Source organism: Seriola aureovittata, chromosome 7 (genome assembly GCF_021018895.1).
Source record: "Seriola aureovittata isolate HTS-2021-v1 ecotype China chromosome 7, ASM2101889v1, whole genome shotgun sequence".
Taxonomy (NCBI): Eukaryota; Metazoa; Chordata; class Actinopteri; order Carangiformes; family Carangidae; genus Seriola; species Seriola aureovittata.
This window is the reverse complement of record NC_079370.1, coordinates 4735122-4755009: the sequence shown is the minus strand read 5'-3', so window position 1 is coordinate 4755009 and position 19888 is coordinate 4735122. Positions and strand designations below refer to the sequence as shown.

Sequence of the window (19888 nt, the reverse complement as noted above, 5' to 3'; positions counted from 1 at the left end):
ACGACGAGTTATTTAATCCTATTAGAACAAAAGCCAGAAGTTTGAGTTTTCCCACCGGAACTTAAACGCAGCATGTTTCAATTTCAATTTTCATCAAATGTCTGTGCACGCGCTTTTGACAACCAACAAATATTGATATTATCAGATCTATGAACTTGAAGTTGAATTTATATCTATATATGTGATATACTGATATTTATTTTACATCTTATTTTCTCTGTATTTCTCTCCACACTCCCCAGTGGGATCTGAGTCTCAGCTCTGAAGGTGTGATGGGACTTTTTCAAGCACAGAAAAAGATTTTTGTATATATAGATAAAAATATAAACAAACAAAAATCAGTTTCTCTAGTGACTGATGGTCGTGCGAAACACGGGACTGGAGACAAAACAAACTAATCACCTCCTCCAGCTCTGTAATTGGCTAAAACTGCATCCCACTGAAACGCTCTGTCAGATTTATTGAGCACAGAATCGATTTGTTTTTTCCTCCGAATAAGTTATTCTTTGCTTGTTAATATTTTTCTACAAAGTGTGATGTGTTCACGTGCAAACAAAAGAACACGTTCAGATTTGAGACGAGGGATCCTGACTTCAAAGCTAAAAATATCTGACCTGCAGTGGATCAGCTGTTTGTAATGTGACGGTCTTTATGTTCAGTTACTACAGAGTTTTACCATCAGACACGATAATGATCCACTTTTTAGATGTTTTTATGTCTCCGAACAGGAAAGACCTAAAAAAATAAAATGTCTGTGAATGATCCTACACAGAGTAGAAATTCAGATAATGTCAGTGAGAAGAGATGATGATGAAGATGAAGATGATGATGATGATGATGATGAGTGAGGATCTTTCTTACAGTGTAGCCTCTCTCGCCGACGTCACCTGGAAACCCGGGTGCTCCGATCTGACCCTGTGGGAAAGGAAGAGGCGGTTAAAGAGTCATCAAGTCAGTCACGACCTCGATCGACCGCCGCAGGTCGGGGGAGAGAGAGGAGCACAACAACGGTCCATTTCCCTACCTTCTGTCCATCCCGTCCCTGGGTGCCCTCTTTGCCGTCATCACCATGAGACCCCTGAACAGAAAACACAGTCAGCTGAGTCAGAAATGAGGGAAAGAGCCAAAACAAGTGATTAAAAAACTAAAATTTGTTTTAAATAAATTCAAAAACACAGTGAGACATGAACGTAAAAGCCTGATTTGAAGAATTCTTGTATGACTTATGACTTATCTTTACTGGAAACAGGTTAAATTAAATTCAGTAATATAAAACTTTTAATATTTTAGATATAAACATACGACATAAAATGAATAAAATAGATTTTATATATTCAATAAAAAGTTGAGATTGAAACAAACCAACAAAATGTCTTTTACATGTTGAAGACAATAAAATCTAATAAAAGTTTCAGGTAACAACACACAGTTGATTGTTTTGTATTTATATATCAAGTGTAAATGTGTTTAATTTTCTTCTTTACCTTGATACCTTTACCTCCCTTTTTGCCTGCAGGCCCTACATCACCACCAGGGCCCTGAAATAAAACACATAAATAACAATGAAAGACACTGAAGTCGGTGTTGGTCTGTTTGATGCTGACTTCCTAATAAACTGATAAAAACAGTGGTGAATTAAACTGTAATATTAAAGCTGGTTGACGTGAAGACAAACATTAGATAAACACTGTAGAAATGTAGTGCTGTGATTCTGGCGCTGCACATCGCTGCTCACCTACACTTTGCTTTTTGGCGACACTGGAATTGTAAAAAACTTTTACAGGTAATAGAATAAAAAATGGTTGTAGCTGAATCCAGTGGTTCATGTGTTGGTTAGCAGCTTTACCAGCTGGTAAACACCCAAATTCACCATGAGCCTGTTTTCCTACGTCATTGCTCCATCTGGTTGTTAATGACATGTTGGTGGTGGAAACAAAACTCTGGGTGATTTCCAGCCGTGCGAAGCCACAACACCTGGATCAAGAGCCAAAGATCACCTGGATCTCTACACACAGGTGGAGCCGTCACTGGTCCTCCTGACCTCCATCTATTTCTACCTCCACATCTTTACATGATGAGAAAATCTTTTATTGCACTAACTCTGTGCTGTGGAAGGTTTCAATGTTTATATTTCATCACATGTTTCGCTTTTGCTTTTTCAAGATAATTATTTTTGGATAATTTGGAAACGCCTGTGATCCAGAGATAACGAGATAACGCATGAAAAATAAAGCTAAGACAACCACGACCCCTCCCTGCCTCTGTAACCGGCCAAAGGTGGTTCCTACAGGGTTGTTTCCAGGATTCAGATGGTTTTTTGAATTAACAACCAATTACTGTATTAAAATATCACTGAGGTCACATCTGAAATATCAACACTTAATACTCAGCTCTTTTCCTGAACGTTCAAGTCTGTATCACACTGAACTGGTAAAGTGATTCAATCTGCATTTAAACTGATGAATAATGAAAATTGGATTCTATTCTATCTCCTGTTTTACAGTTTTCATTTGATCTATTTTAGCTTTAATGTGCGATAAAGGGGTCGAACACAGAGAGCTTCAGCAGGACTCCCTCTCTCCTCTCTCTCCTGACCACCGTGGTTTCTAACAACGTGTCTCACAACAACAACACTGTGATCAAAAACTCGAGTCCTGCTGTTCTCACAACAAAGGATGTTTGACTTTAGCTGGATTCAGCTGATGAAACGACGAAGATGTTTCACAAACGGTTTGTGCAGTAATTGAATGTGACAAGTGAAACTCTGGATGTTTCCACCACAGAGACGTTGAGCGGCAGCTGTTTCCTTACAGTCTCACCAGGAACCCCGACTCCTCCGCGGGGTCCCTCCATACCGAAGTCGCCCTGTCCACAGGAAGAGAGAGAGGGAGAGAGAGAGAGAGAGAGGGAGGGAAAGAGAGAGAGAGAGAGAGAGAGAGAGAGGGAGGGAAAGAGAGAGAGAGAGAGAGAGAGAGAGAGAGAGAGGGAGGGAAAGAGAGAGAGAGAGAGAGAGAGAGAGAGAGAGAGAAACAGATTAAGTAAATGCAGAATGTGCTGGAGCTGTGTGTGACGCTGGTGACCTGCTGAAGGATGGAGGACGGATAACAGTGTAATATCCAGATTTCTATAAACAACCACTTTGTTATTTTTAAGTCAGTACTAATGAATCTTTGGCCACTTTGTCGTGGGACGAGTGAAATATTGTATGAAATGTTTGTGACGACGTTTAAAAAACAACCTATAAACTTTAATGACAGGTGGTCTTCTGGAGGAATCCATAGTCTTCAAGATATGTATGATACAATTGGACTGCTTTCATTTCAAAAGCTCAAAGAGAGATATTCTCTTCCTGGATTTTCGTGGTTCCTCTACCTCCAACTGAGATCAGCAATTCGTGCCCATGGAGTCCCCAGGGACTCGCCTCTACCCTCTCATCCATTAAGCACTTGGGTTGAGCCGAGATCATGCCATGCTGGTTTAGTATCCAACATTTATAATCACCTGGCCACAAAAAATGCCCAAACTCTCGGGGTGACTGAGTCCTGGAATCGTGACTTAGAGCGACAGGGCTTTGAACTTGACTGGGACAATATTTGGTCTAATATATTTATTTCATCCAAAAATCCAGCACATCAATTTAGACACTATAAGTTTGTGCACAAATTTTATGCCACACCATATAGGCGTTTTAAAATGAAAATTACAGATAGCCCAAACTGCACTAAATAAAGCCAGAACACTGTTGGTAGATACCTGCATGTGTTTTGGGAATGTCCTTCAGTTTCTGCTTTTCGGAGTAAGGTGGCCAAGTACCTGGAAAAGATTTTGAAATTTCCAGTCCCTACACACCCTATTTAATGATGATTCTTCCCTTAGGGAAAACACCAGGTTAGCGCTGAGGAAGATCATATTTGCAGGTTTAACTGCTGCCAAGAAGACAATTATACACTCATGGTTTTCACCCGAGTCTCTGTCGATTAAAGAATGGATGAATCATTTCAGGGATATCGCCCTCGTAGAAAGATCACTGGCTGTAATCCATGAGGCCCGGGCGTCCTCTGTGGAGGCTCGGGTTGCCCTCATTGGTTCTTTTTCAGACCCACATTTTCTTACACACCTATAACTCTGATAAAATAATTTGATAATATAAAAAAGTCTACACAGAGAGTCTGCCCACTTTTTCTTATGTGAAAAGCTGGTCTTGGGTTTAGTTTTAGGTTTAGTATAATGTTTGTCTAAACTTTCGTTTTGTTTGGTTTTTGTGTACTTGTGTTTGGTGTTTTTTTTTCTACTTTTTGTCTTGTTGTTACTGACTGTGTAATCCTTGGCAACTGTATTCTCTGTACAACTATCCCATGTAACAAAAGGCAATAAAAAGTTGATTACAAAAAAAAAGAAAAGAGAAATCTTTACATAAATATCAACGACGTTTCATCAGCTCAGTTACCAAAAGTTTCATTCTTCACATGGCTGAAAGATGAAAATTAATAAATATGTCAAAGATCATCAGGAAAATAAAAAAAGGAAACAAAAAATAAAAAACAAAATATGAAAATTCTCACATTTTAGGATAAATGAGCAAGTTTGAGATTAACGTATATATGCGTGTGTGTGTGTGTGTGTGTGTGTGTGTGTGTGTGTGTGTGTGTGTGTGTGTGTGTGTGTGTTAGTGTGTGTGTGTGTGTGTGTTTACCTTCAGACCCAGGTCTCCCGACTCGCCTGGATCTCCTGGAAGTCCAGGTTCTCCCTGAGAGATTCAGACAGAAAGATTCAGTTGATTAATTAATTACAAGTTTGCAAAGGTTTTCAAGGTTTATCAACTTGTTTTATAAATCCTCATCAATATATTCTTTTATTGTAAAGAATCTATATAATAATCTTAACCTGCCAAACTCTGCACTTTTATTCTCTACTTTTCAAAATAAAATGTGAACGGCGTCGGTAAACCTTCACAGTGGGATGAAACTAACCATGGCTCCAGAGAAACCAGAAGCTCCGTCGTCTCCTTCAGGTCCTACATCACCCTGCAAGACGAAAGGTCAAAGGTGAAAAATAAAGATAACAAAAAGAAGGCCTAATTATTGATCTATCAGCACCAGGAGAAATAAATGAAATTAATATTAGTTTTACGTTTTTTTTTAATGAAATTTCACTGCAGTTTTATTTTCTCCATCTCTACTTACAGTTTTAGTTTTAGTGTAATGTTTACTATAACAACATTGTTCATACACAGCATCATGGGGCATCATGGGGCCTGGCAGTATTTACTCACCACTGGCCCGGTGTCTCCTCCTCTTCCCCGAACCCCTTTGGTTCCTTTATATCCCTAAAACAATCAAACCACAAGTTAAATGCCCGCTGAGCTCTGCAGCAGCAGGAGCAGTCGGACATGTGGACAGTTTGATTCTGACTTTATTCAGGTTTTTTTCCTCATGATAAATAAACAAGTACTGGGTTCAGACTCTCACCTCTCTGCCTTGAGCTCCCGGTTCACCGGTTTTACCCTGCGGGCCTCTGGATCCCTGACAGGAGGAGGAAAACATGTAAGGCATATTCAGAGAGGAGGGGACGCTCAGTGTCTTTAAAAACAAACAAAGCTTTCCTGTAAACAACACAATTACACAGAACATACAGTAGCAGTAAGCAGTAGTGCGGTGCGGGAGACGAAGCCCTTCAGCGCCTCCGTCAGGTCAAGTAGCGTCATGCTTTCAGAAGCCAAAGTATCATCTTCCCTCTCCCTGCTAAAGTCTCTGTCAAACAGTTGTGTCTCGTGACATTAAAGTGACGGTGATGTGGCGTGCTGGCTCGGTACCTTTGGTCCCGCAAAGCCTGCGAATCCGGGTTCTCCGGGTTCACAGTCGCACTCTGTCGGCCCCTCCTCCCCCAGAGCTGCATCACCCCCCGACTCCTCAGAGGAGCCGCTGTCCGGTCCGGCTGGAGGGTATTCATACGGGACCTGAAACACAACAACAACAACAGTATTACACAGAGACACACACATTTTTGAGATCTTGTTTGAGAAGATTAAAGTTGAAAATTTTATTTATTCATTTATTTATTTTTACAAAGACTGGAAAATTAGGTCTTAGTTATTTTTTCTGTGATTGAGTCTCCTCACTTTCTGCTGATCTTTGTTTTTGAAATAGTTTTTGAAAAGTGGTGAATGAAAATAAAGTTGAGGTCATTTTACATGTTCCAGGAAACAGAACCTTCAAGTCCCGTCACCTTTTCTCATTCTAACACTAAAATACTGTGAGAAGTATCTGGAATAAGCAACATGAAGGGGGACAACGTGGTGTGAAGGTTCGAATCTGTTGTTGTGCTGTTTTTGTCCATTACTGACGCTGGGATTTTCTTAAACCTCTTTGTGTAGGACTTGAAACTCCCCCAAACCCACGTCTCATCCCTGTATTAATATTTTAAAGTGAAATTAAAATAAGATTATTTCTAAACATTGAAAACAGCAGTTGAAAAAAATCCCACAAGTTCCATTTAGCAGCTGTGGTGGAACTTTCTATCACATCACATGCTCCTCATCAGCAGAGTTTGATTCACTCGTCGTGAAACTTTAAAAGTTCAACTTCCAACTTCAACTTTTTTTTGGAAAATTGGAAAATTAAAAAATTACAAATAATCTACAAAACCACGACAACTGTAGCAAACTCTGTCTGCTTATTAAGTTCATGTGATGTGATGGAAAGCTCCAGAACAGCTACTAAACAGACCTGGTGGTGACACTGTTGACCCCACCCTCACCCGTCCCACCTCCATGATCTCCGTGTCCTCCTTGGCGTAGTGGGACTCGGTGGTGGTGGCGTAGGGGAAGGACTCCTCAGTGATCATGGTGACCTGGGTGGGGCCGGCACCGTAGGGGCCGTAGTACCCCTCCTCAGGCCGCTGGTCCTCGTTGTAGCTGTGAGTCGGCTCAGGTAGATACTCTGAGGACACAAAGGAGACGTTGTCTGTCCAGTTCGGAGGTGGAGGTCTAAACCTTCGGTGTGGACTTGTTTGGACAGGAGCAGCAGCTGAATATCAGTTTACATAAACAGGTGAGAACGCAGAGTGAGGGTCTCACCTGGATGAGAAGAGGCTGAGTTGTCATAGTGGTCGACTACAGAGCCTTCATAGGTGCGTTCCTCACCTGAGCAGACACACAAACACGCAGACAGCATGTGACAGGCAGCTCTAGAAATGAAGCAACATGTGAGCGGCTCGTTGGTCTAGGGGTATGATTCTCGCTTCGGGTGCGAGAGGTCCCGGGTTCAAATCCCGGACGAGCCCTTAATTTGAGACAATGGATCTCACAAACAAACATTAAATCTAAAAACTACAACATGCAGTGATGTGGAAATTAAAATGAAAACTATTACAATATATAATTCTGCCTTTGCTGACGGTGGAGAAGGACGACGAACACGTGACTGTGTGTCAGTGAACAGGAAACTGAAAGATTTAAATTCTGGTTCGTGATTCCTGTTCTGGTTTGAGTTTAACATGATTCTGGTTATAAAACAATCCCATTTTTATAAATGTAAATAAACAAACACCTCGTCCTATATTTGTGCCAAAGCAGCCCATTCTTTAAAAATCCATTATCAAGTCAAAATACTAAACAGTTCAGATTATTTCAAAAATAAATCTTGTAGTTTTATTTATTTTTTGCTAAGAATCAGACTAAGTAAGAAATCTTAAAATAAATCTGTAAGTTCTGGTAAATGTTAATGGATATTTATCAATATGTTTGACATTTTCTAGACCAAACTAATCATTTAAACCATAGACTGTAAATAAAGATGGACGTAGCCATGGTAACGTCATCCACAGGTTTCTGAAGGGCGGTTTTGAAGCTCAGAGTGACGGGTTAAAGTTGGACATTTTAACATGGGAGTCTGTTGGAGCCAGACTCTAGTGGTCATTGGGGGAACTGCAGTTTTTAGCACTTCAGTGTTTGCTTGATAGTTTCAAGTCTAATACGAACATCTTTATATTCAGATTTCCCTTTGATATTTAACTGTTTTCCTTCGGATGGAACTGTCTGATTTCTCAAAAGAATATAATTCCTTCTCATTTTTTTAACTCTTGTCCTGTACATTAGTTGTTGTACAAGCTGTGTCACACGTCATCTGTGTAAATGTGTAGTTGTACACGTCGATGAACGTAATGTTTCATCAGACTCTGACCTGAGTGGTATCCAGAGTATTCCTCCTGGCAGAGAGAGATGACGACACACAGCATGAACACCAGCAGCTCCGAGAGGAGAGACGCCTGCAGGGGGAAACAAACACAGCAGCTTTGCTTTAATCAGTGTGAAGAGCAGACACCGAGCAGCTCAGGTGCAACAGCCTGAAACAGTGTCTGTGCTCGGGACAGAACAGCCAGGGTGTGGGTGTATAATTCTTATTAACAGGTTCTCAGACAGGGTTAATTCAGTGTTCAGCCAATTCAATTTAAGACTTCATTTTTAATAGCTCACACAATGGAATTAATACTCCTTTCACTGTCAAACTGAGGGAAAAATGAAGGAAAATAAATAGTGATGATAATCTAGGCCATATTTAACACAAACATGAATTTATTGACATTTATATCACAGACTGTTTATGGAAACCCAAGACTTTTTAACTCCTTCTAAGACCTTTTTTTAAAGACTTTTCTTAACCTGCAGACAAACTATCAAGTAAAGTAAATTCATATGATGAATAACCTTTACTGCTGGAGACATGTTGTTATTAAACTGAGAGAAATGACGCGGAGGTGTCTGAGCGGCAGCCATGATCAGAGCTGGTCCAGTTCTCTAACTGCTTCTATCTCTGGAACTGCCTTTATAAATGGAAAGAAGATGATGCCGTCCCACAATCCCTTGCTGCACCATTGCAGTTTCACAAATGACAAGCATTTTGAATTTATAGTTAACATTATCATCATCACAACAAAATACTACATAAATGTGACTCTACTTAATCCCCCCACTGTGTGATGCACCAAAAAAATTATTTCTCTCTTCTGAAAAAAAACATAAAAAACATCGAAAGTGCTGATGTCAGAAAGGTTCAGTGCAGACATGATGAATCAGACCAGAACAAGTGACCGTCTTTGATTTTTACCCGGGAGATCCACAAGCACAGGTCCCTACACCTACAGAGATAAATTACACAAAGTGTCGTTATCATATGGATTATTATCAGACTGTGGCATCAGGAGTGCAGCTCCTGAGCTCAGAGCAGAGCCTGTGGCATCAAGGAGAATCTGAGCCTCCGGTTCCCTTTGGCCGCCCTGCGGCTGCTGAGGGTTTGAGTTGCTCGGATGAAACTCTGCTGGTGTTTGGGTGAGAATTAAAGGACCTGAGACGTCTCTTTGTCAGGAGGAAAACCACAGGGCTCTTCTCAGACTCATCTCACATTCCTGAAGCTTCAGCCTGAACACAATAAATAAAGGTCAATAAACTTTGGGCTGAAGGGACAAAACTGACCAGAACGTCTTTGTGTGATTTCTGAAACAGTGGGTTAAGGAACAATCTGAAAGCTTCAATATTTAAACTAAAAAGTTCAAATCGACTGCCCCCGTGTTAAATTAATCTCTTCTGATTCTTGACTCTTTTTTTCCTTGTTCAAATAAGATATTTAAGGTGTATTTCTTATTACAATCAATAAATCAGACCCCAGATTAAAGAGATCAAAATAACTAACATAAAAAACTTCATTGCTCTTTGAGTGTTGCTCGTACTCTGCTGGATGTTCTCGCTGCTTTGTAAATAAACGCCCACTACAGGTTGAACTGGGCAGAAATCCGAATGATGGGGCTGTAACAGGCCCAGGTGAGAATGGAGCATTGATCCTGACCTGCAGGATCTCCGGGGCAGAGAGGGGAGACGCTTCCCTTGTTTGTTTCACTTCATTTGTTTTTAACAGCAGTTAACATCTTGGATGTTGGATATTTGTGGTTTATTATGGAAAACAGTTTAGTTTTGAATCGTGTGACATTGCTATAAAGTTTTTAAAATTGGTGATGTGTGATGAAAATGGAACCCATTCTGTCAGACTCAATTATTTTCATCAGGATCATTTTTACTGAACTAAACATAAAATGCTTCAGGGGAGTTCTGGGAAAACAAATCTTTAACTTTGTTCATAAAAATATCAATAAAAAAAATTCCCATACAATCAGGCTTTGTTACGATAAATACCAACGGCTAAATAAAATCTGTTTTGTGCACTGAAGAGCAACATAAATACATTTCTGCTTTCTCATCAACCACGAGGGAAATTCAGCACAGAAATGTTCAGCTCTCAGCACGACCTCCAAACAAAGAGACTGGATTACTTGTTCTTTTGTTATTTAACATTTAGTGTCTCAGCACAACTGAAGGGAAAATGTCAAGATGAGTCAGTTTTAAGTTCCTCTGTTATTCGGGGATATCTATTAAATACTCTGTAGAAGCATTTCATAAATAAATATAACAGTTTTAAAATGTAAAAACAGGCTCTTATGAAACAGGCACGAGTTGCTGGGAAGTATAAAGCATATTAATGAGCTATTATAACTCTGATCCTGCAGCTGAAGACACCAACTAAATCTAACAAAGACAGAAATACAATCATTTTAATGTGGAAGTGAAGACCTCATTTTGGATACCAATGGTTTTTAAGCAAAGGAAAAATCAACCAATTCAGATTGAAGATGGTGAAATAAAAACCTCGCTTTGATTGTTTTTACCTTCAGTTCCTGATAAATGTTCATGTGCTGTTAGCTCCTTTTAACACGGCTGAATTTCAACAGGTGCTACACTGATATCGACCGTCCAGAAACTGAAACCAGCCCATGCTGTCAGTGCTCCACGCAAACCCACAGCTGCTGTATTTACACGATTTTCTCATCACCTGAACGCAGCACAAAAAAATACTTCATTTGTTTTTATCTCAGTTGATCTGATTCAATACAGCCTCACACCTGTCCCATCAACAGACCTGCAGGGCCCCTCACCAGTCCCAGGACGTCCCAGTTTACCTTATCACTGGAGGCTCCCATGCTGCTGCAGAGTGAGTCCCCTCAGACCAGATCAGATCCTGCACAGGACGCTTTCAGGACACAAGACGAGGACAAAAACAACCTGATTTAGCTTTCCCTGAGCAGCTCTCCTCACAGCATTACCACGCCGATGGTTCCCCCCCTGTCCTCTCTCTCTGTCTCTCTCCAGGATCCCTCAGGTTCCCAGGCTCTGACGGGACCTCGCCCTCTATCTCTGCCTCTCAACAGGGTGAGAAATACCTGAACCAGAATCCAGCATCATCAGAGAGAGAGAGAGAGAGAGAGAGAGAGTGAGACACAGAGAAACATGGATCTGTGCAGAGGTTTCAGCAAAGTCCAAACTTTATACCTGCATTATTCTGTTCACGTGATGTTGGTGTTTACAGCTGAAAACATAACCAGAAAGATTTATATTACATTTCATTGTAAAGTCTGAAATGTTGCTTTTAATAAGTAAAACATATGGTTGTGTCAGATTATTTTATCATTTAAACAATAACAATAGTTCCTGAGAAAAAAATGCTTTACCTCAATGTTAAGAAATTAATTTTAAACGATGTGCAACAAAACTAATTGCTTAGATTAAGGGATATCCGACTGCCAACTAAATACTGTGGATAAATGAGACTGAAAACTTATAATATGACGACACTTTACGCTTCACAAGAGGCTACAAACACTGAATCTGCTGTAGCTCAAATGGATCCTACAGATTTCTGCTGCACAGACCAGTTTAAACACGGAGCAAAAGATTTCATCTCGTCAAAATAACCTTCATTGTATCAAAAGAACATATCTTGTGGCAGCATCACTACAACAACTGCAAATGAAAAGCACTACAATGTGAGAAACTAATGAGATTTAATTCAAATGAATCAAGTTGATTGTTAAAATAGATTTCAGTGTTACAGGTCTCTGCTGCAACTTTGACTTTAGATTTAACATCAAATTCAAGGACTTTTCAAGGACTTTCCAGGATCAATTCCCTCAAATTCAAGGAGCCAACATGGCACAGTTCGAGACACAGATCATGGTTAATTAATGTTAATTACTGTTACAACACCAAGATTCAGCAGCTTCATAGAAACTCAGACAACAATAAAAATAGAGAAAGGTTTGAATGTGTTAACACTTCTGGTCAGTTGTTACAGTGATGTAGACTTTCCATAACTCGTGTCTATTTTCAGAAGATTTCAAGGCCTTGATTTTATTCTCAAATTCAAAAACTTTCAATGATTTCAAGGCCCCACGGGAAGCATGTTTGGATTTACACCAATTGCAGCACTGGCTCTCCTGTGAGTGAGTTGTTCAGAATGATGACATGGTTTTTAAAATAACTTCCTGCTGGTTTTAAATATTAGTTATTTCTTGAAAAAACTAATCTAGACATTAAAAAAACTCAAATTTCAAATTAAAAGATTTTCCATTGTTTTCTTAAGACTGTAGAAATCCTGTATAAACACGCAGTAACATTGGGCTTGAAACAGGGTGACCTTTGACCCTGTAGTGAAAGTGTGCCAGCTATCACACTCCTGTCCAAAAATTCCAAGTAGTCTCTAGTTGGAAATCACTCTCAGCCAATCAGGCGGAGGCAGGTGGAGTGTGTTCAGCAGACCTGTAGTTTCTCTGTAAAACACTGAACAGCTGAGCTGCACAGTGTCTGTGAAGCACAAAATGTCCAAATGTTCATGTTGTTTTTTGCCAAAACTTTATTCTCACTTATAATTTCCCCAAATCCTGAAGTTTAAACACTTAACATGCGACATCTGACATATTTTGACCTGTAGAGGTCACGACCACCCTTGACCTCATCCTATCAGATTTCTGTTGTTGCTGATCCAGGAATCTCATTTCTCCTTCTCCCGCTCCTCCTTCTTCTTCTTTTTCTTCTTCTTGCGTTCGTGGTGGTGGTCACTGGGGGAACGGGAATCCCTGTCCAGATTCAAAAAACAAAATGGTCACCACAACATCTACAGAGGATTTTGCTCTTTTAAAATCCAAAGACATTTTTAGTCAATAAAAACTGGACCAGTGATTGTTCCCATCTCATTGGTTTTAAGCAAAAGAAGAATATACATGTTGGTAACTCGTCATAAACCACTGATAGAAGTCGCCCTGTCGCACCTCTCCTTCTTCCTTTTCTTCTTCTTGCTCTCTCTGTCTTGGCTTCGTTCCCGGCTGCGATGGCGTTTGCTGTGGGAGTTGTGAGACTCTGAGGACGCTGACCTCCTTTCATTCAAACGACGCCTGTTAGACAAAAAAAACACCATAAGACATTAGAAATCATTCAGATTTCATCCATTTGTTAAAAGGTTTAATTTCCTTAATCAACAACAGAACAGAAAGCTGAAAGGGGTCGGAGGTCAGAGTGTTTCTTGTACCTGTGGGAGGAGTGTTCAGATCGTGTCGACTCGTCCTCGTCCTCTCTCCACTGTCTGGCGAGCTCGTCTGAGTGGACGTTGATCACCTCTCTGATCACCTACAGTGAGGCCAAATAATCAATGAGTTTTTTAAACTTTATTTAAACAGGAAAGACCTTTACTGAAGAGCCGTGCTCTGGGTCAGCTTCAGGTTCTTATAGTTACACACAGAAACACCAGCTTCGCTTAGACAGAATTCATCTGAGCCAACGTCAAAGCATTCGCCCACACATTAAGATTTTCTGTGTGCATGACTTCTCCACTTTGAAACTCTTAATTAAAACACATTTAAAAACTTAGACGGACAGAAATGTCTCCTTGAATTGTTCATTTATGTGCAGAAAAATGAATGAAACACACACACACACACACGCACACACACACACACACACACACACACACACACACACACACACACACACACACACACACACACACACACACACACACACACACACACACACACACACAGCTGCTGAATCAGAGAGCAAGCAGAGGGTCAGTGCCTCGCTTCTGGAGGAAAATGGAAAGAGTGTGACCCCTTTACTTCTTGCACCTGCGTACTCGACTTCCTCTTGTAGTCGAGTACGCAGGTGCAAGAAGTAAAGGGGTCACACTCTTTCCATTTGCCGCCTCTTGTAGTTCCTCAGACCGCCTGGTCGTATGTGGCTTTCCAGACGCCACATTAATGTGAATTAATCGTGATAAAACTTCATCAGACTTCAGGAGCACTTCATGTTCAACCTGAAAGCATCTCAAAACATCAGTCACAGTGAGAGGATTTGCAAATTATTTTTGCACCAAATCCACGGAGCACTAAGGTCGGTGTGTCCTCCATTTAAATTTCACCACATTAAATGGTCATAGATGAGCAGGTCAAGTGTTTTTGTGTGCTGCACTACAAGCTCTGCTGTCAGGAACATGGTGTTGAGCATCAGGTCTGTTTTCAGGATGTTTCCTAAAGAGTAGGAGTAGGCCACAGTCACCTGTGGTGGTTCTGGTTTTCTGCCCCACTCTCTTATTAGTGAAGGCAAAGCTGTTTGAACTCTAAAGGGCACACATAGATCTGTGGAGCGACGTGTTTACTGTAACTCCAAACAGAAATGTTTATGGGTGGAGAACAGGTCGAGCGTCGTCCTGAGGCTCACTCGTACCTCAGTGTAAGACTTCTTGGTGATGTGAACGTTCTTGGCTCGGTAGGACTGACGCCGCCTCTTGTAGTCCCTCATCTCTGCCATTAGCTCCAGATGAGTCTTTGGTTCGTTCTGTTCGTCATCTGTACACACGAAAACAGAAACGCACTCATTTTACCAGAGAACTGCACTGAGGGAAAAACTTCTCTTTCTTTATTCTTCAAAACGAAAAAGCATTTTCGCCTTTATTTATTTTTTTTGCCTAAAAAGTCAAAGGGAAACTATTTCTGAGTGTGAAACAGATTTTGAATTTGAAAATTTGAAAAACATCCTGTAACAAAAAAAAAAAATCTATTTTTCACGTTCAGACCATCTGACACCTGTCACTTTATCTTTCTGATGTTTGGAAGGCTCGACTGAATGACTGACTGAATTTATTTGATAATTAAAAATATGGAGTAACTAATTTACTTCCATTGTGGTCCTCATATTAAAACAAAAAACAAGAGAAGCATTACTTTCATAGTGTAAATCAGGCTGCAAGTTTCTGACAACCTCAGGTCTTCACCATGTCGTGTAAATCTCACCCTTCTGCAGTTTGGACACCAAATCTACATAGAGGTCTTCGTTGCTGGAGGAAGCAGCTTCCTTCCGCTGGCTGACCACGTGATCGTACAGAGCCAATCTGTCGGCCACAGTGAGGTCACACACAGCTCGCTTGTGGTTCTGAGGCACGTCGACAGGCTGGCCGGAGTACTGACCTGATGGAGAGCCAGAGAAGCTTCACACACCGAGGGATGACTGAGAGCAGTGAACACACACACACACATCAGCCTGACAGCTTGTTTATTCAAAAACATTCCGTCATTTCACTAATTTCACATCTGGATACGGTCAACAGAACTGGTCTCCATGATACAAGTCCAACTGGTGTTGATCGTCTCCATAAGTTCTTCATCAGCTCCAAGGGGGAAAACACAAACTAGTGTGGTTTTACTCTTTGGACTGTGAAGCAGAGCAGCTCCTAAATTTACACAAATTAGATTTTGACATTATATTGTGGAAAAAAAGAGGTTTTTACTTATTTGGAGGAAAGAAAGAAAACGCTAAAGGAGCGATTATCATTATGATTTTGAGCTCAACGCACATCAAAACTGGACACAAATTTACACAACATAACTCACAGAATTGTAGTTTATTTGCTACAAATGAGCTAAAAGTTTGTGATGTTTTACACATCAAAGTGAGTTAATACAGAAAATGAAAAATACTTTTGGAATCATGACTGATGTTCTTATTTTTAAAATGTATTTCTATGACACCGGCTCCATGTCACAGATCACAAGAGAATCTGATAAAGATGCTCAACAAGTTCCTCAGCTTGTTCTTAATTAAGCATCCTCCTACTCTGTTTCTTTTTAGCTGCTGCTCATCTGTTCCTCTTTTCTGTTCTCTAGCTTCGCCTTTGTGATCAGTATCAAGCTAATGAGATAAATCAGTAAGTGATTTTAACTGGAATCCATTTAGCAGTCTTCATGGAAAGAGGAAGTGACATTCATTTTTGGACAGAGATTATTTTTTTTGACAAGTCTAAATGTATGGACTGGACTTTCCCCAACACATAAAGGGGAAAGTGTGTGTGTGTGTGTGTGTGTGTGTGTGTGTGTGTGTGTGTGTGTGTGTGTGTGTGTGTGTGTGTCTGTGACAATCCCCCAGCCCTGTCGTTACAAAGGATATGACATTAAAGGATACTGCACGTAATCAGGCAAGCCTGAACCAGAGCAGCAGAACTTTCTAGAGCCCATCGTCTCCCTAATACTCACCCCTGTCACTGCAAACAGAACACATAACACACACATTACACACACACACACGTCAGGAGAAAGATGCTATTACATAAAGATTACACATCCAGGTAAAAAGTACCTGAATATTTTCAGAATCTTCTCATTTAATGGGATTGAAGTTTGGAGTAAAAGGAGGTGTGTGCAGGCTGAGAGAGTTTAGACCAAAGTGCTGAGCTTGTGGGTTTTACACAAGATAACTCTCTAGTGACACCTACTGGTCTTTCGTTGTATCTGGAATGTAAGACTTGAATTGAGAAATCTAACTGTGCTTTTGCTTCTAATGAGTGTTGGATCTCTGATCAGGACAATGCAACATCAGAGGAAACTGTTCTGTAGGAAACCGTTATGATATAAACTGATACCTTGCCAGAAGACTCCTTCCATCCTCATCAGCGGTGCAGCGGATCTCGCCTGTAGGATCACCTGGTGCTGGGTAGATTTGTCTGAATGAGGGAAACAACATGATGTCCAGCTTAGGACACAGGAACTAAAACTGAACATGAACCTACATTTACCTTCTAAATCTAATCGTTTCTCTCCATTTCCCACCTATTTCTTTCCATCACAAATTTTGTACATATGATGAAAAACTTTATTTTAGACTGAACTTATCCCCAGTAAAAGGTGAGGAAGTGGAAGGTGGGTTCAGTGGTTGTAATTTTTTTAAATAACAAACACTTTAAATGTTCTTCCTGTCCTACTAAACTATATCCGTTTTTTAGGTTCTCTTATATTTCAAAACATGTTAAACAGCAATTAGAAAAATAAATACATAAAGACCATTTTGCAGAACATCCTGACTTTAATTAGCTGACCTTTAGAGCTTGGAAAACTCCTATACTGAGCCTCAATATTTCATAACAGAGGTTGTATTTTTTTGCATTGTTTTGCAGTTAAATTATCAACAGATCCTTGTGAAGGAAAACATCATTATAATTCTATTGTTTAAGACATTTTCTTCAAATCTATAATGGAAAAAAGAACATTTTATTGAGCATGTTACCTTGATAAGCTGCAATAGAAGGACAGCAATTTGTAGTAATAGTCATCATAATGACTCACCCATTGTAAAGGTTCTGACACTGCTGTTTTCATAACATATAGAGTGGTCGTACATCTCCGCCTGCAAAATAGAGATAAAACTTCACTGCTCTCTTAATGATTATGTGCATTAAAAATGGCAGAACATTGACACTAGAGTTCATGGTGTTTACAGTGGTCTATCACATGACGACGAGAAACTTTTGAAGTCAGTTTGTTTTGTCATTTTCACTGCACTACCTGCTCCTCCGCCGAGTAGCCCATCTTTCTGAGGCGGCAGGCTGCTTTGTGTTTCTCTATGCTCCTGACTGGGACTCTGTGATCGGGGTCGTAGGGACACTGCTCCATCGCTTCCTAAGAAAACACCACAAACAGTTATTTTACAGCTGTGAATTACGCATATATGATGGTGAGCTATTTTTTATTTCTTTTCAGACAGCAGACACATACACACTTTGTGTGTCTGTCTATGCACACTCAAACATGTTTGTCCTTCCAGTCTAAACAGACAGAAAATTTCAGCACCAGACTAGCATTGCCTGTAAGTTTAGGATGCCTGTGTGGTAGTTGAAACGTAGAGAAGCTATATCTAATCTAGTTCATGTTGTTAGATAATAACAAAACCACATTTAAAAATATCCCTCACTCCTTTAGGGGAGTGAAAACCTATGTGGGCAGGGTACACAAATTAATTCTTCGTAGAAGGCACCATCCAGACAACATCTGAAAGTGCATTTAGACATTCCCTCCCGCTAGATCTGACACATAAAGTGGCTACTACCATGTAGTATTAACACATACATGGCTACTAGCCAGTGTTAACATGGTGTTCCTAATTAAGTGCTCACTGAGCGTATATATACAGATGTCGTTGGACTAAAACACACGAGGGGAAATTCCAGAGTAATATAATGTATACAGTTTTCTGACGTAGGGTCAGTGTTAGCATTGCCGTTAACACTGTCAGAAAACCAGAGTTAACCGATTTAACGGTTAACGTTAATATACCTTAAACGTTAAAGCTCGGTGTAGCGCTGGGCTCGGCAACAACTAAGAAGCAATGTCCTCCTTTACATTACTTCGATAACATGATAACTTTATTAAGCTACGATTATTTTTCAAGACTTTTTTTTATTTCGACTGAAGACTAAACGCTAAGCTAACGTTAGCTAACCGTTACCTGCTTGTAGTCCATCGACCATCCCAGCGTTTTAAACATATCATTCAGCTGATTCTTGCAGTTTTCAGTAAACTCTGTCAGCTCCTTCAGACGACTGAGGCGATCCTGAACAGTTTGTATTTCCAGTGGGTCCCCCATTTTAGCGTTTTAAATCCAAACCTATGAAGCTTTCACCCAGAAATCATCAGTGTTTGTTTTCACTCCAGTCACAGCGGCCATATTCTGCGCGAGCTGATGACGTATACCGGTACGTTGGTGGGACAACAGAAGCGATGCATGCTGGTAGTTGAAGTCGACTATTTAAGGTGCATTCTTTTATATTACATTATATTATATCATGAAGTATAATTCCTTTGCAGTTTACGTTGTATGATGAATTCAATTCAATTCACAGCACCAAAGCGTCAGTTTGTTCCATTATCCAACTTGTACCATTAAAATTGAACAAAGAAGTCGAGAGCCGGAAACAGAGACAGCAAACGTGCTGGCTGCAGCGGTCACTTTAAGGAGAGCTAAACTGAATAAATAAACAAACTGTGTATATAATGAACATAATTCATAACTGTTATAGGGTTTTCGGCTAGCCCACAATTGATCGGGAATAAACAGTGCCAGCTAGTGCCAAGTACTTCCAAGCTCTTGGCAACACCTGACAGACAGAGCAGAGAAATAGCGAGTTGTCTTCCCTCCCAGAAACCAGGAGAGGCAGCAACAGGGAAGAACACCTCCTGTCCTGGGAAGGAGAGTCTCTAGAGGTGAGAGTCACTTCAGATATCACTGTTTCCTCTAATGAATATCAGATATATATTAACACACACTATGATTATCTTTCAGCCGTCTTCTTGGACTGAACTCGGGCCCTGCAAACTGGGCTAATGTCAGCCGCCTGGTGGAGGCCGTTTGCTACCACCTCTGCCGTCTTCATCCGGTGGCCACGTGGTCCAGAGGGACCCTGAGGACTCGCTGGTCATTCATTCTCAAGGAGAATCTAGTGTCGCTCAGTTTCATTTACCAAAGGAGAATAAAGGGAGCCATTAAAAACAGAATGGAGTTCAGCAGGGTTTCTCCTCAAGTCTCAAGTCGTCGTGTCTCACCTATTACTCCTACCTCTCCTTACCTCGAATTGTGACAGCTAACCGTGTTAGCAGCATCTTGGCACGGCTCAGCCAGGAGCCTGTTGCCGATGCGGGTGGGTGTACTTGGTGTCCTCGGTGACACAGGTCAGATCCACCCTCTCATCAT

General features: G+C 40.6%; 2 protein-coding genes and 1 non-coding gene across 5 annotated transcripts in view; 1 reads left to right on the top strand and 2 right to left on the bottom strand.

The window, feature by feature from the left end:
* Nucleotides 1-12875, bottom strand: part of zgc:113232 (uncharacterized protein LOC541546 homolog) — a 27590-nt gene extending 14715 nt beyond the window's left edge. The window contains exons 1-15 of one of the 2 annotated variants that reach the window (XM_056380545.1): nt 12807-12875; nt 11375-11411; nt 8705-11265; nt 8181-8265; nt 7076-7141; nt 6766-6938; nt 5813-5956; nt 5469-5522; nt 5273-5326; nt 4971-5024; nt 4694-4747; nt 2812-2865; nt 1485-1538; nt 1025-1078; nt 862-915 (exon numbers count right to left, since the gene is read on the bottom strand). In XM_056380545.1, the coding sequence (XP_056236520.1) occupies nt 862-915; nt 1025-1078; nt 1485-1538; nt 2812-2865; nt 4694-4747; nt 4971-5024; nt 5273-5326; nt 5469-5522; nt 5813-5956; nt 6766-6938; nt 7076-7141; nt 8181-8265; nt 8705-8773 (969 nt within the window). In that variant the 5' untranslated portion in view covers nt 8774-11265; nt 11375-11411; nt 12807-12875. The remainder of the gene's footprint in view (nt 1-861; nt 916-1024; nt 1079-1484; nt 1539-2811; nt 2866-4693; nt 4748-4970; nt 5025-5272; nt 5327-5468; nt 5523-5812; nt 5957-6765; nt 6939-7075; nt 7142-8180; nt 8266-8704; nt 11266-11374; nt 11412-12806) is intronic. The other variant, XM_056380546.1, reaches the window with a different exon arrangement.
* Nucleotides 7210-7281, top strand: trnap-cgg (transfer RNA proline (anticodon CGG)). Its single transcript has one exon. It is a non-coding gene; the product is annotated as a tRNA-Pro (tRNA).
* On the bottom strand, nt 11870-19888 carry snrnp48 (small nuclear ribonucleoprotein 48 (U11/U12)). 2 transcript variants are annotated; one of them, XM_056380549.1, is made up of 9 exons: nt 19764-19888; nt 17707-17820; nt 17488-17548; nt 16788-16868; nt 15166-15339; nt 14600-14721; nt 13407-13504; nt 13150-13272; nt 11870-12957 (listed from the first exon to the last, which is right to left on the bottom strand). In XM_056380549.1, the coding sequence occupies exons 2-9, from the start codon at nt 17812-17814 to the stop codon at nt 12873-12875; spliced, it is 852 nt and encodes a 283-aa protein (XP_056236524.1). In that variant the 5' UTR covers nt 17815-17820; nt 19764-19888; the 3' UTR covers nt 11870-12872. The 2 variants fall into 2 exon arrangements, with proteins under 2 accessions (XP_056236524.1, XP_056236523.1); XM_056380548.1 differs by lacking the exon at nt 19764-19888 and adding an exon at nt 18647-18872.

Excerpts from the sequence above, each read along its gene's own strand:
- snrnp48 (XM_056380548.1), bottom strand. The coding sequence starts at position 18,784 with ATGGGGGACCCACTGGAAATACAAACTGTTCAGGATCGCCTCAGTCGT. Across the intron at positions 13,273-13,406 it reads TCTGAACACTCCTCCCACAG|GCGTCGTTTGAATGAAAGGA; the intron begins GTACAAGAAACA and ends TTTGTCTAACAG. Across the intron at positions 12,958-13,149 it reads AAGAAAAGGAAGAAGGAGAG|GGATTCCCGTTCCCCCAGTG; the intron begins GTGCGACAGGGC and ends GAATCTGGACAG.